At 35.2% G+C, this 15736-nt stretch overlaps 2 protein-coding genes across 2 annotated transcripts; one reads left to right on the plus strand and one right to left on the minus strand.

The window, feature by feature from the left end:
- Nucleotides 1-2366: 2366 nt before the first annotated feature.
- LOC107596431 (protein CDKN2AIP homolog A-like) lies at nt 2367-7030 on the minus strand. Its single transcript, XM_016287173.1, has 4 exons — nt 6951-7030; nt 6229-6475; nt 3554-3675; nt 2367-3287 (listed from the first exon to the last, which is right to left on the minus strand). Exons 2-4 carry the CDS (start codon nt 6471-6473, stop codon nt 2716-2718), a joined length of 939 nt encoding a protein of 312 aa, XP_016142659.1. The 5' UTR covers nt 6474-6475; nt 6951-7030; the 3' UTR covers nt 2367-2715.
- A 136-nt stretch (nt 7031-7166) lies between these two features.
- Nucleotides 7167-15250, plus strand: LOC107596419 (gamma-tubulin complex component 4). The gene is made up of 18 exons (XM_016287153.1): nt 7167-7267; nt 7626-7754; nt 7837-7959; nt 8056-8109; nt 9634-9690; nt 9788-9867; nt 9974-10175; nt 11389-11554; nt 11629-11753; nt 12960-13010; nt 13093-13198; nt 13298-13405; nt 13493-13637; nt 13723-13900; nt 13992-14126; nt 14210-14326; nt 14949-15088; nt 15165-15250. The coding sequence occupies exons 1-18, from the start codon at nt 7190-7192 to the stop codon at nt 15175-15177; spliced, it is 2007 nt and encodes a 668-aa protein (XP_016142639.1). The 5' UTR covers nt 7167-7189; the 3' UTR covers nt 15178-15250.
- Nucleotides 15251-15736: the final 486 nt, after the last annotated feature.

Consider the following 15736-nt stretch of genomic DNA (forward strand, 5'->3'; position numbering starts at 1 on the left):
ATGGTTAACATTTTACAGATTGCCAGCAGAAGAGGAGTGGAGAACGATGGGAAATATGCGTCTGCTGTTGCTTGCTGGCACTGAGAAACAGGTCAAACACATCTCTGCATAAAAATAGCAGTTGATGGGTCTAATTTTATATAACACCAGTCAAACCATTGTGCACCCTCAAGCCATTTAACATTTAGATATCGTAATGATTTGTCATCATTCAAAGTTATTCATTTGATTGTGTAATTGCATTTGGGTTGCTGGAGATTATGTGGTGTAAATATGAGCAAAGCTGTATGTGATGTGTAATAAAACTGTCATTTGCTTTAGGTAATAATTTGATCTGTTCTTTTATAAGAGATTCAAAAAATGACAAATGAGGTTACATAAACATTTTTATACTGAAATGATTATGCCTGATAGGGAATATATCCAAATAATTGATACACAACACACATTTAGGCTGAATCTAATGATATCCCTTTAGTGTTTATAAAAATATCACTTTGCGAACTAACATTTTATGCCCTGTTTTATGCCCGAACAAAACCAACAAATATGTGATGTGTAATAAAACTGTCATTTGCTTTAGGTAATAATTTGATCTGTTCTTTTATAAGAGACTCAAAAAATGACAAATGAGGTTACATAAACATTTTTATACTGAAATGATTATGCCTGATAGGGAATAGATCCAAATAATTGATACACAACACACATTTAGGCTGAATCTAATGATATCCCTTTAGTGTTTATAAAAATATCACTTTGCGAACTAACATTTTATGCCCTGTTTTATGCCCGAACAAAACCTGTAAACAATGTATTATAATTGGAGGCAGATTAAATCCTGCAAAAGAAAAACTGGTAACACTTTAGTTCTAGTTTTAATTCTCACTATTAACTAGTTGTTTATTAGCATTCATATTAAGCATATTGGCTGTTTATTAGTACGTATAAAGCACATATTAATGCCTTATATAATTCTATATTACTTACCCCCATACCTAAATTTAACAACTACCTTACTATCAATAAGCAGTAATTAGGAATTTATTGAGGCAACAGTTGTAGTTAATAGATAAAAATTTGAAATGGTCCACAAAGTAAAGTTTTTTTTAACAAAAATCATTTTCAGTTATGGCATCTGCAAATGGCATATCACTAGGGACCAACCATTTTTTCATAATTATAATTTGAATATATATAATTTGCCTTTTGATCTAATTTTTACAGCAAAGTCCATCCTGAATCTTGAAAAATGTTACAGCAATATATACTGTTGTCAAAATAGACAACTGACTTCAAGGAAATCACTCCCTCTTACTGTTAAGACTGAAAGAGAAAAAGTAAAAAATAAAAAAAAACTATAAAACTGTGTCGACACTTGTTAAATATTTACATTTTCATTTGCAATTAAAAATTAATAAATCCAGAAGCATTTATCTTAAGGTCAATTAGTGAAAACTGACAATTCCCAACTGTTTCAAATGGCTTACGTCATTGCAACATTTTAATAAAATAATTTTTATTTATTTATTTATTTTTGTCATGAGGGTCTTGGGATGATGTGTGCCAAGTTTCATGTGAATCAAACCAAAAGCCTTGGAAGAGTTTTTCATTTCAAAATCGCAGAAAAATCACCTGAAGTAAACTGTAAATCTAGAATCTTTCGATTATAGACCTTACAGTCACAGAGCAATTGTGCCATATAGTGTCTGATTACGAACCATCCCATCAAGTTTGAGATTTCTAGTGATTCAAGATTTTTTATTTTTAAAATGTCACTACAAAACAAAACAAAGACATACGGATAGATGAACATGTCACATCTTCTTATGAAATCAGAAAATAAACCCAGTTATACCCCAAGTAAAGCTAGCAGTTTCTGAATTATAGACTGAGATACATTTAACCAAACACTTACACTTCATTGATACTTTTCTGCTTGAACATTTAACACTGCTCTGAAATGGACGGCAGTTTTTTTTGACATTCAAAGAATCTGCCCAAAGGTCCACAACAACAGCAACAACATTATCAAACCTCATCACAGTGTATGACCAAGAAAGTGGTTATGGCATGTATTAATAAATTAAAACTATCCAATACATGTGAAGCAAGGGGAAAATATAAAAAAACAGAGTGTCAGGAAATGAGGATATCAAGCTAACAATGTGATCCCGTTTATTTACTGTATTATTATTACTGTACTATTATTTACTGTAATATTTCCTTTTAACAATCAAAACTGAGTCTAACCATTATAATTGTGTTATAATTCATGTATTAATCCAAGATTTATTTTGTGAATATTATCTTTTTAAATATTGGACATGGACAAATCCAACACAGACTATAGTATATTCTCAATGTAATGCTTTAGAAATAAATACTAGCAGCTTTTGAAGCCACAAACATTTTTTAAGGTCGGACTGAACTATAACCACAGTAAATGGATGTTTAACAACCGTGAAGATCTAAACCATCTAAACCACAAACAAGCCTCTAAAGCGAAAGCATCATAAGCATTTTACAAGGCACAAAACTATTTTTTGTCTTAGTCACTTTTACAAACAACTATAAACCTGCCAGTCTTTCCCCATAGTGCCATTCTGAAATCTGAACAAATGAAACTCTTTGGAACTGCAGTGAAAAGAGAACCATCTCCATGGTTGCCACAACTGAATCTACAACTTTATATCATGGTGACAGAATGAAGCTCTACTGGTCTTCCTGAAAGGGGTAGCTGAGAGCTGGAGGGAAAACCTGGCTCCTGGACTGTTCATCCAGCAGAGCCAAATCGTCAACGTCTCGTCCTCTGAATCTGCGGCGGCAAACTTTCACTGACACTTTTTGCCCTTGAAACACTTTGAGTGCTTCTTTGGAGGCCATTGCCCTGGCGGCAACCTCATCACGCCCGTAGCCCGTACCCATGTAGACGGTGCAGCAGCGCAGTTCACAAACCTGGCCTTCTTTCTGGGTACGTCCCGTAGGCAGGTCAGGAATGTCTTTGAGTGGAACAAACACACAGTTAAGACTGGCCTTGCATGATTCCACACAACTGCGCAAGATTTCAAAGTGTTCCAGGTTGGGGCCAAAGCCACCAGCAGATACAAGCTTCCAAGCAACTGCCTTATAGAGTCGATTAAAAAAGGGCTGGTGTTCTGCAGGAGCCCCCGGCGGAGGGCCCGATTTCAGAGCACTGGCAGCTGGATGCCCAACACTCTTCACATGAGCTTTAACATCTGTATCATTGGGTTTAGCCTTCTTGTTCTGGTAATCAGCTTCCACTGCTACAAAATATAGTTAAAGTGACCAGTGTAAATCAGTGATCAAATCATTCTGTATTACTACACTAAAATCTTACTGGGGTAAAATTACATTTTAAAATACATTCAACTGGAAAACAGTTATTTTAAATTGTAATAATATTCCACAATATTACTGTATTTTGTATTAAGATATTTATTTTAAAAGCATTAAAAAGCTTACCAACTCCAAATGTTTGAATGGTAGTGTATATTAATTGAATGACGTGCAGTAAAGATAGCCCATTTACCTGAAACTGCAGGTCTTTTTGTTTTCCCCATGATTTCATCTCTAGTTTTTCGCACAGGGGCCTCAGTCACAGTGATTCCTTCTGCCATCTCATTTATCTTGTCCATTACAGGCTGTGGATACCTGCATTAGTGTCAGTGACAAACAAGAGAGTTCTCAGTAAAAAGGAAAAAACTTTTTTTTTAAGTCTAGTCTAAAACATGTGCCAAGTTATTAGAAAAGTATCCTTGGTGTGACTATTATTTGATGAACATTTTTCAAATGCTCACATACTAATAACAAATCAAACAAACTGCTTTACTACCTTTTCCCCCAAAATAATAAAAGATTTTGTCAAAAAGTTTACTTTTCAAGAACTTCATCCGTTTGATCTTTATTATGATATCAGGAGAGTTCTATGACCTTTACATTTTCTACTTCATGTGACTCCAAAAACGTACACATTGATTTGTAATACCACTGATTCTTGAGACATGGGCCAAAACATGTTCAGCAATTGTAACTGCTATTAGGTTTAAAATGGAATATCTTTTCAATTGTAAATGTTACGAGGGATAAATAATAGAATGTATTTAACACAATTATCCCCTTCAATTTAATTTGATCATTATTATATGAAATCTATGACACTTATTGTCTTCTCACTACATCTAAAACAGTGTGTCCACAGAGAAGGGTTCAGTCATTCATATGCTATAGAATGGATAAAACATTTTTAATGATGAAAAAGAGCTTGTTTTATCAAAAGCAACACTTAATAATATCTCATATTAAAGCAAATTTGTTTTTCAAATACACGTGCGTTTCATAAGATTTCAAAGTTGTGTCCCCACTTTTTGTCAACACCGTCAGACATTCATTAAAATGTAATAAAATCAGGGAATATCAGGGGCAGCTGTCACTCTAAAGGACCCCCTTGCCACATTCCACCTCTGTAGAGTACATCAGTGTCAGACAGGCTCTGGTAAGTTTTATAGATTTTTTTATATTTTTAATATTAACGTTAATATTTCCTGTCACAACCATATGTCAACACCATCTTCCAATTTCTGAGGAAATGATTAGATCCTTTTATTCTCCTGAAGCAGGTTCTATTAGCATCTAACATCAACAGAGAAAACGAAATTGCTACTACATGAACTCAAAAGAAATGCCAAATTCGTCAACACTGTCAGATGTCACACCGTAAGATTTTCTGTCTGACGGTGGTGACGGGCCTATGATGAAGAGTTGATATCCAACATGAAGTCATCATATTTTTGTGGTTTTCAAGTCATTTTTAATTATATTAAATATAAAATAGTGTTACATTTTTCAAAAAAATGTGCAAATACTAAATATGTGACCTGACAGCATATATTGCTTTTGTGGATTGATAGTCACCACTTCTAGCAGAGTCAGGGTTGAGGGAACATAAGGCTGAGGGAGTGCATAACACTTGATTAAACATATATATTCATAATACAGTTTGTTTGTATACTGATAATATGTGTTCTGATCATTTTTGGATCATTTGTTAAGATTTTTAAATGTGAATATTAAGATCCTGGTGAATGTAAATGGATTGAGGTAACAACTAATTGTTTCATTTGTTTGTTGTTTTAAAAGTTACCTTGCTACAATTGCAGAAGCACAGCAGACATACTTTTCTGAGAGGAGAGAAAACAGATCATTTGTGTTCCAATGATATATCAAAATACTTAAATGTGAATCTTGAATAAAAGCTTTATAAACAATAACATACTCACTGTTTGTTGTATTTGTTTTAATACAGTAATCGATTGATTAAATGTGTTTGATAGTTAAAATGACTACAAATTCAGGTTTTTGTCACCACACGTGTCAACTCTGTCAGGTGAATATTTTGATAATATTTCCTTATGATATTTTATATTTGTTGAGGAATTATTGGTCACATGTGAAAATGTAATCTGTCTGCTAACATGAGAATGTGTTTTGAACTTACAAACATCTTGACTAAGTGGTGGCAAGGTAAATAGCACATTTTGATAAAAAAAGAGAAAAGTTAGCAAAGTTGAATCAAGGCATAGCTCAATAGCTTAATAGTACATTTAAGATACATAAATGTAGTTTCATTTGTCTGAGTCCAAGGTTTTATTTTTTTAATATGGCACCCTGTTTTGTCCCACTTCTCAATAATCAGTGATACTACAATATTAACTTTAATATTTTATGTATGCATTGTACACTACCTTTCAAAAGTGTGGGGTCAGAAAATTATTATTTTTTAAAGAAGTCTCTTATTCTCACCAAGGATACATTCATTTGATCACAGAAAGATTGAGAAATATTACTACACATTTAAAATAACTTTATATTTTAATATATTTTAAATGTTAATTTAATCCTGTGACGACAAAGCTGCTTTTTCAGGAGCCATTGCATTGTTGTGAAAAACGTGAAGAAGAAAAAAACATTTTTCAAGATACTTTGAAGTATGCATTCAAAGAGTATTAAATTGAAACGGAAATATTTAGTAACATTATAAAACATTTCATGTGTTTTTGCTGAATAAAAGTATTGATTTCTTAAAAAAAAATAAAATAAAAAAACCTACTGACCCCAAACTTTGAAAATAAATAGATTCATTGACCAACTGAAATTAGAAATGCATTTCGTGCTTATGAAAACAAAAATCGAAAAAAAGACAATTACCGACAGCCCAAAAACACGTGGTTGGCCCAAACCATGGACAGAGACAGAAGTCTGTCCAAACTAGAACTTGGGATCCCAGGTTGGATGGTAGGAAAGACCTCCATGTTGCGCAGAACAAATTCTCTTCTGGCGTGCCACTGTTTGTTTGTCTCACAGGGTCCTCTTAAAGATTCCACCCAGTTCTCCAGGTGTGGATTCTGACTGAGAAACTCAGAGACGACATCTCCTCCTCTCCCCTCCGCCATCACTGGAAACATGCAAAGCAATCAAAAGTTAGTTTGAGAAGTCCATAAAAAAGAAAGTATCCCACACAGCAGGTTCAGGGCCCGAGGGCTGTAATTCCAGGCTTCTATGTTTCCCAGCGACAGACAAACAAACAGTTCAACAGCAGTAGGCAAGATATTAATGCTGCAGACTGAACAGTTTACACATAAACATATGTATTCTAATTTGACATTAGAGCTCTCAGTGCTGAGCTAATTGTAGTTTTCGGCTTGTTTTCATTCGAGCTCGGACAGATTATTATTCTAAATTATCACGTTATAATTACCAACGCATTTTAGTAATACATTAGCACTATGCTCACCCTGCAGGGATTTACATGACTCTAATCTCAACTTCATTGAACCCAATCAGTCGCTATATGTGCAATCAAAATATGTCATATAAATTAAACGAAACACTGCACAACAGATCGTTAAGAGAAAATAAGCACTGTTTACCTCTAAATATATATTCTCCGCAGACGAGTCCTCATCAGCTGTATGTAGCAAAAAGATAATATTTAATGTGAGTGTAGTGGAGCTGGCTGAGCACTTCCCTGTCGCGCTCGGGACTGCGTCATCAACATGCGACCGGGGTTTTGGCGGTGCGAAAATATGAATGATGAGCTCTTACTATCTGTATCTTTATTATCGTGTGTTTCATTTGGGTACGCTATCTGACTAACAGCACTGATAAAATGATCCATGAGCTGCTGCTGGCCCTGAGTGGATATCCTGGGACAATATTTACTTGGAATAAACGGAATGGATTGCAGGTATTGCATGTACTCCGTCAGTGATGCCTCTAATAACGTTTGTGTGTATACCTGTATTTATAGACAGGATAAACTGCATTATGGCTGTACAGAAGTACCACCATAATGTTTAGCTGACATGCAGTATTTTTTTATTTACACTATATTAATATAAAAAATAAAAAAATCCCCTACTGTGGCTGTGATAGTTACATTCAGTTACCATGATATAACAATACATAAAAGGTATTACCATGACGCATGCCCAAAAACATGGTAATATCACGGTATTCTGAATTATTTTTAAAAAAATACCATGTCCCTGGTACTATGTTGGTGGTGTGTCAGTATAATGGGAATCAAGTGTTGCTGATCACAGGTGTCCCAGGACCTTCCGTTCCTCCACCCCAGTGAAAGCAGTGTCCTCAACCGGCTCTGTAAAATGGGCACTGACTATGTGCGCTTCACAGAGTTCATAGAGCAACACACGGGTCATGTCCACCAACAGGTAATCTGAGAGTATTCTACATGCATTGTGTGTGAAGGGCATGATCAGATCAAGGCTGTGATTTCTTCTTCTTGTCTCACAGGAGCATTACTCCAGTCAGCCGAGTCAGACGGGGCTTCATGGCATTTACCTGCGGGCGTTCTGCACCGGGCTCAACTCTATGCTGCAGCCCTATCGGCAGGCTTTACTGGACCTTGAAAAAGAGGTTTTACATTTGAAGTCCTTGTGGTGCTTTTATGACTTAATTTTAAGATAATATTAAACATTTTAAATATTTAAAAACTTTACATTTTCCCTACAGTTTCTTGGTGATACACACCTCTCCATTTCTCATGTAAACTACATGCTGGAACAGGTAAATCCAACTGTTTAGAGGTTTCACCTATACATCCATTCCGCTGAATTATCTAATTGATCTTTTAACACTACTGTTCAAACGTTTGGGACCAGTAATATATATTTTTAAAGAAATGAATGCTTTTATTCAGCAAGAATGCATTAAATTGATCAAAAGTCATTTATAATGTTACATAAGATTTCTTAAAAAAAAAATACCATGGCTTCCAAAATGCTGTGACGGAGCACAGCTGTTTTCAACATTGATAATAATAAGACATTTTTCTTGAGTGCCAAATCAGCATATTAGAATAATTTCTAATCTAGAATGATTTTTTTGACTTCGCTGAAGACTAGAGTGATGATGACTGCTGAAAATTCAGCTTTGCCATCACAAGAAAAAAAACTTTTAAAAAATATATAAAATGTTATTTTAAATTGTAATGATATTTCACAATATTACCTTTTTACTGTATATTTTATCAAATAAGTGCAACCTTGGTAAACACAAGACTTCTTATAAAAGCATTAAAAAAAGCTTACCAACCTCAAACTTTTGAACAGTAGTGTGTATATATGGTTGTAAATGAATTTTAATTATATCAAATTACACTGCCGTTCAAAAGTTTGGGATAAGTCAGATTTTAATGCTTTTTAATGGAGTCTCTTATGCTCATCAAGGCTTTTGATCAAAAATACAGAAAAACAGTAATATTGTGGCACTGCAGTTTCTAATATTGGTTTCTTATATTAATATAAGTTAAAATATAGTTTATTTCTGTGACGCAGTGCTGAATTTTCATCAGCTATTACTCCAGTCTTCAGTGTCACATGATCCTTCAGAAATCATTCTAATATGCTGATTTATTATCAGTGTTGAAACTGTTGTGCTGCTGGAACCTGTGATACGTTTTCTCTTCAATTCTTTGATGAATAAAAAGTTAAAAAGAACAGCATTTATTCAAAATAGAAATCTTTTCTAACTATATAAGCCTTTACTGTCACTTTTAATCCATTTAACACATCCTTGCTGAATAAAAATATTAATTTCTTTTGAAAAAAGAAAGAAAACATTTACTGACCCCAAACTTTTGAATAGTAGCGTGTATTTTAACACACAATTTCTATTTTGAATAAACACTGTTCTTTTTTTTACTTTTTATTTATGAAAGAATCCTGAAAAAAGTATCACAGGTCCCAAAAAAATATTAAGCAGCACAACTGTTTCCAACATTGATTATAAATCAGCATATTAGAATGATTTCTGAAGGATCATGTGACACTGAAGACTTTAGTAATGATGCTTAAAATTCAGTTTTGATCACAGCAATAAATTATATTTTAAAGTATTTTAAAATAGAAACCAGTTACTTTAAATTGCAATAATATATAGCCTTTATGAGCGTAAGAAACGTATTTGAACATTAACAATTTTACTGATCCCAAACTTTTAAATGGCAGTGTAAGTTTCAGATTTTTAATATGAACACTAAGTTTTCAACCCACTGTATATGACTAACTTGCAATTTACTGTGTTGTTTAGTTTCAGCTTCTCTTCCCCTCTGTGATGGTTGTTGTGGAGACCATCAAGTCTCAGAAGGTTGGTAGCTTGACTGGCGCCACTGGTTTGCAGTAAATGATTAGAAGAGTGCATGGTTGAAAATAATAACCTTTCTGAAACTTTCTTGTTTCACCAGATTCATGGCTGCCAGATCCTAGAGACTGTGTACAAGCACAGCTGTGGAGGCCTGCCTCCTGTCAGGATGGCCTTAGAGAAGTGAGCTCTCAAAAACCCAACTTAAAAACCCCTAATGCACGTGGCGGTGGAACGTAAGACACAGAATTCTATTTTTACTGCTCTAATGGTAGTGTCTGCTTTGCAGGATTCTTGCAGTCTGCCATGGCGTGATGTATAAGCAGCTGGCCGCGTGGATGCTGCACGGGTTGCTGCTGGATCAGAGTGAGGAGTTCTTTGTAAAGCAGGGCCCCAGCGCAGGCGGAGCCACAGCTGCACAGGAGGAAGAGGAGGAGGACCTGGGTATCGGAGGGCTGAGTGGAAAACAGCTCCGTGAGCTGCAGGATTTGGTGAGCGACTAAATATCTGAGGTTCTGTGTTTCAGGGCAGGCTGGGTCATGTGTCTGGAGTGATTTCTTAAGGCCCGTTCACACTAAGAACGATAACGATAAAGCTATAGTTGTAAAAATCGTTCTCAATATTAAAGAATACCACAGCCATAATGATAAAGGCACAGAGAAACGATATCGTTTCAGAACGATTTTTTCCAGCTGATGAACGATAAAAATATTGACACCCAATTAGAATCCATCCTGCTATAATGAGCTCGAGAATTTAAAGCGACAGACACGTGTGTGTTTAGAATAAACAGATGATATCTTCCGCTGGTGTGGACGCTAAAATAGTTATTTTTATAGTTATCGTCCTTGGTGTGAACGGGGCTTTAGTCTCTTAATGTATGTTTATGTGTGTTTGTGTGTATATGTAAACATGGAGGTCCAAGGCTCAACCATAAAGATTTTTATTTATTTTAACCTGCCCAGTTGTTTACATTTTTCACTTGCTCTGTGAATATTTTCAGCGGCTGTAACACAAAGATGGATTTTATCTTGGCAGTGCTTTTTTTTTAAAATAAATAAATGTATTATATAATTTTATTTCGTAAAGAAAAAAAAATCTCAACAAAAAAACCTGTAAATTATACAACCATAATCTTAACTTCATAAATTCATCAGCAAACTTTTTCTGGATGTAAAATATTGCTGATTTGTTTAAAGTTCATTAACAAATGCTGAAGTTTTCAAGGCCTAAAAATCGATGAAATAAAACCAATTTACACTTTCAGAATGCCTCCAAAAATAAATTGGTCCCTTGCAAAACTTCTTCTATAATGATCAGTTTTTATCTCAGCAATGTAATTTTATATATTTTACTTTATATTTATATTTAGTTTTCTTTAATGTTTGTTTTTTACCAAAAAAAAAATAACAGTAAAAATGTACAATAACAAAACAACTATAATTAACATTATAAACTCCACAAATTCATCAACATACTATTTCTGAATGCAAAATAAATACATACACAACTGCCTTTGAATGGCCATCAGTGGAGAAAGATGCTATCTGGCAGCAGAATGGTGTAGTTAGATACCAGAGAATGCTGTCTGCTTGTACATTCATTAAAATTTGGCAGTTTACTGCAGTTACTGACGGTGAATTATCATGATTGATACATTTTCTAGGTTTAAATTGTCTTCTGTTCATTACTGTTCCTCTGTAGAGACTGATTGAGGAAGAGAACATGCTCGCTCCATCCCTGCAGCAGTTCTCCTTGCGTGTGGAGATGCTTCCCTCATACATACCTGTTCGAGTAGCTGAAAAAATCCTCTTTGTTGGGGAGTCGGTGCAAATGTTTGAAAATCACAACCAGAGCCCATCCCGAGCTGGTGAGTGGAAGAGCGTTGTTCAGGTGTGTTGTGATGGTTTCGTTTGGTAACGCTGCCCTCATGTGGTTGTTCAGGGTCTATACTGAAGCACCAGGAGGACATGTTTGCAGCAGAGCTCCACAGACTCAAGCAGCAGCCTCTCTTTAGTCTAGTGGACTTTGAGAATCTTGTGGATGGCATTCGGAGCACAGTTGCGGAGGTTTGTCCTGTAACTAAATTGGTATTCAAAGGTGAATCCCACGAAACATGTCTCAAACATCTCTGGGTCATATTTGAAAAGATGAAGTTTATTTTTAATCAGTTAGGATTTTTGATATTGTAACATTATTTTTATGAATAAGATCCCCCCATTGTGTCCCCTATTCGTATTACTGTAATGTGAAAAAAAGGAAAAAAGACACTTTGCAATAAAGTCCCATTAGTTAACATTAATATTTATTTATTTACAGTATTTATTAATATTTAACATTAGTTTGTAAAAAATACAACTGTTCACCGTTAGGTCTTGTTAGCTCATATTAATTGAACAATATTAATAGATAAAATGTTTGATTTTAATAATGTATTAAAGGGATTGTTCACCCAAAAACCTAACCCTAACCCTCCACTTCCAAACCTGTATGAGTTTCTTTCCTCTGTTGAACACAAAAGAAGATATTTTGAAGAATGTCGGTAACCAAACAGTTCATGGTAGCCATTGACTTCCATAGTATTTTTTCCATACTTAATAATTGATTAAATTAATAAATGTTTAATTTAAACAAATGGAACTTTATTGAAAAGTGTTACCAAAAATTGTGTAAAATTGAAATTTTGAAATATTGTGTTGTATTATATTGGTAATGAGAATCTAAAAGATGATAAGATCAAAAGCTGGGCTTCCACCATCATGGAAAATGTGCAAATGTCAGGAATAATTAGAATTCTGATCTCAGCAGTGCCACAAACTGATCACCTCCATGCCACGCCGAATTGAGGCAGTAATTAAAGCAAAAGGAGCCCCTACCAAGTATTGAGTACATGTACAGTAAATGAACATACTTTCCAGAAGGCCAACAATTCACTAAAAATTTTTTTTTTAAATTGGTCTTATGAAGTATTCTAATTTGTTGAGATAGTGAATTGGTGGATTTTTGTTAAATATGAGCCAAAATCATCACAATTAAAAGAACCAAAGACTTAAACTACTTCAGTCTGTGTGCATTGAATTTATTTAATACATGAGTTTCACAATTTGAGTTGAATTACTGAAATAAATGAACTTTTCCACAACATTCTAATTTATTGAGATGCACCTGTACTTTTTTCAAGCTAAATTATGTGCATGTTTTCATGAGATTCACCCAAATTAACAGCACGACCAGATCTACATGCAATTGTGTTTGTGTCTTTTTTCTTTCTGCAGCATTTATGGACTTTGATGGTTGAAGAATCTGATCTTTTGGGGCAGCTGAAGGTAAATAAAGAGCAGTTTGTTAATGACATGCTTTTGCTGGTGCACTTTTGCTTTCACAATAAATATTTTGTTGTCCTTTTAGATCATAAAGGACTTCTACTTGTTGGGGAGAGGTGAACTGTACCAGGTCTTCATTGACCTTGCTCAACATATGCTGAAAACCCCACCATCTGCCGTTACTGAACATGGTATTAAGAGATTTTCTATAATTAAAAACCATAAGGTCACCCTCTTCAAATTCTTCTTTCCTCTTCATAATTTCTCTGAATTTGCTTTATTTGTTTCAGATGTCAATGTGGCTTTTCAGCAAGCAGCTCACAAAGTGCTGCTAGACGATGACAATCTTTTGCCCCTCCTGCATCTCACCATAGACTACCAAGGGAAAGAAAGCAAAGGTGTTGCATGCTGAATAGCATTTTTATCCTTCACCAACCCTTTCCACATATTAAATACTTCACAGAATTGGATAATTATGCTTGCAGAGGCTTCTGGGAATCGAGAGGGCACCACTCCACCACAGGAGACTTCTCCTCGTGAGGCTCCGCCTACAGGCTGGGCAGCACTGGGATTGGCTTACAAGGTTCAGTGGCCCCTACATATTCTTTTCACTCCTGCTGTGTTGGAGAAGTAGGTCATTGTTTTATGTTAGCAATTTAATAAACAGTATGAAAACCACAGCAGCTTATATGAAGTTAACCCTTTCTTGATTTAGGTATAATGTAGTGTTCCGTTACCTGCTGAGTGTGCGTCGAGTCCAGTCTGAGCTGCAGCACTGCTGGGCCTTGCAGATGCAGCGCAAACATCTCAAATCAAACCAGATGGATGCCGTTAAATGGAGACTCCGCAACCACATGGCCTTCCTAGTGGACAACCTTCAGTATTACCTTCAGGTTACAACTTGAGTCATCTATTTGGCTACCTTTCAATTTGCACACTACACACACTGAATATATTTTAGGTGTTTCCTCCATTGCTCTTCAGGTGGATGTTCTGGAGTCCCAGTTTTCGCAGCTCTTACAACAGATCAATGCCACACGAGACTTTGAGAGCATTCGACTGGCCCATGACCATTTCCTCAGCAATCTCCTTGCGCAGTCTTTCATTCTGCTCAAGCCTGTGAGTGTCCATAACAAACCTCTCTTTATATCAGTATACCCAAGCTATGTTCTGCTTTTGGTTGAATCTGGCTTCTTTCTCAGGTGTTTCACTGTTTGAATGAGATCCTGGACCTCTGTCACAACTTTTGTTCCCTGGTCAGTCAGAATCTCGGGCCTCTGGATGAAAGAGGAGCAGCGCAGCTGGATATTCTTGTGAAGGTAGCTTTGCTTTGTGTGAATTGATTTCAGAATTATTCCAAATGCAAGATTGTATTTATGGAAGCCCATTTCTGCCTCATGAAGGGGGAAAAAATTGGTTAATCAAAATGTATACAAAAAAAGTTGATTGACAAAATTTTCAAAAATGAGTAAATTTTGAATTATGAATTCATTGTGAAAGTAAAAACTGAGCTACTAAGTGAAATGTCAATTGACAGTCATAATTATGCTATAAAATTATGAGAAGTCAGTTATGACTTTTGAAATTAGGAGATACTAAGTTAAAAAGTCTAAATTATGACAAGTGGAAATTGAGATAAAACTGTCAATGTCTGTCAATCATGGCAGTTGAAAGTGAGATACTAAGTAAAGTCAAAATTATGACACAAAAAGTCAAAATATGGTTTTTGTCATAAATATGATTTACAAAGTATTTTGATATGAAATGGGCTTCCATAAATACAATCTTGGATTTGGAATCATTTTAAAATCAAACCTTATGTCATAATAATTATAAGGTGTCAAACAAAAAGGTCAGCTTTTTATTTCAGTTTCAACATTTTTATCTCATGATTTACCAAAGTATGATTTTTTTATTTTATGTGTGTGTATTACTTGTCAGGGTTTTAGTCGTCAATCATTCCTGCTCTTCAAGATTCTTTCCAGTGTGCGTAACCACCAGATAAACTCTGACTTGGCACAGCTGCTGTTACGACTCGACTACAACAAATACTACACACAGGCAGGAGGCACGCTGGGAAGGTAGGCATGAGTAATGCTGTGTATTATTAAGCTGATTCATGTAAAAATGTAACTTGTGTTGTTTGTTATCCTACAGTTTTGGGCTATAATGCAGCGCCTGAAGATCTGAGGCAAACTTCACACAATGGTGCATTTCAGCTTATTAAAGCATGCCTAATACAATAAGTGTGTTGATTTGTATATTTAAATTATTGTAAGACAGGACTCTTGTCATTGTCACAATTTGTGTCCTGCTTTTTCTGCACTCTCATCTATCTTAAACCAAGACATTTTAGAGAAGTAAATCTATTCCTTGAACGTGAACACTTAAAATTTGTAAATACCATATGCTTTATGTAATAAAACAGACAAGTGAAACAATCACATTTTTTTTATTTCATAAAAACTATGTACAGTAAAATGCATGCACTAAAACACAGAGGACATTTAAAAGACATGTGAGAAGACACCAGAGGAATGATGGTTTATGTGGAAGGGTTGTGACAGAATTCAGAGTTGCTGTCATAGCTGAGGCACTTTCCACAGATCAAGCTCTGAATCAGCCACTCCAGAGAGACAACAGGCATGTCCGGGGCCATACGTTTCAGTTCCTCAGATGGACATGCAGATGCTGTCACTGCCAGGTCAAACTTCACATTTGGAATGTCT

This window comes from Sinocyclocheilus grahami, unplaced genomic scaffold (genome assembly GCF_001515645.1).
Source record: "Sinocyclocheilus grahami isolate Dianchi unplaced genomic scaffold, SAMN03320097.WGS_v1.1 scaffold219.1, whole genome shotgun sequence".
NCBI lineage: Eukaryota > Metazoa > Chordata > Actinopteri > Cypriniformes > Cyprinidae > Sinocyclocheilus > Sinocyclocheilus grahami.

What these genes read in the sequence shown, in the direction of transcription:
- LOC107596431 (XM_016287173.1), bottom strand. Translation starts at nt 6,473, where the DNA reads ATGGCGGAGGGGAGAGGAGGAGATGTCGTCTCTGAGTTTCTCAGTCAG. An exon ending in CACGTGTTTTTGGGCTGTCG is followed by an intron (nt 3,676 to 6,228) that starts GTAATTGTCTTT and finishes ACACTAATGCAG; the next exon opens with GTATCCACAGCCTGTAATGG. An exon ending in AAAAAGACCTGCAGTTTCAG is followed by an intron (nt 3,288 to 3,553) that starts GTAAATGGGCTA and finishes TATATTTTGTAG; the next exon opens with CAGTGGAAGCTGATTACCAG.
- LOC107596419 (XM_016287153.1), top strand. Translation starts at nt 7,190, where the DNA reads ATGATCCATGAGCTGCTGCTGGCCCTGAGTGGATATCCTGGGACAATA. An exon ending in TACTGGACCTTGAAAAAGAG is followed by an intron (nt 7,960 to 8,055) that starts GTTTTACATTTG and finishes TTTTCCCTACAG; the next exon opens with TTTCTTGGTGATACACACCT. An exon ending in ACTCCTGCTGTGTTGGAGAA is followed by an intron (nt 13,638 to 13,722) that starts GTAGGTCATTGT and finishes TTCTTGATTTAG; the next exon opens with GTATAATGTAGTGTTCCGTT.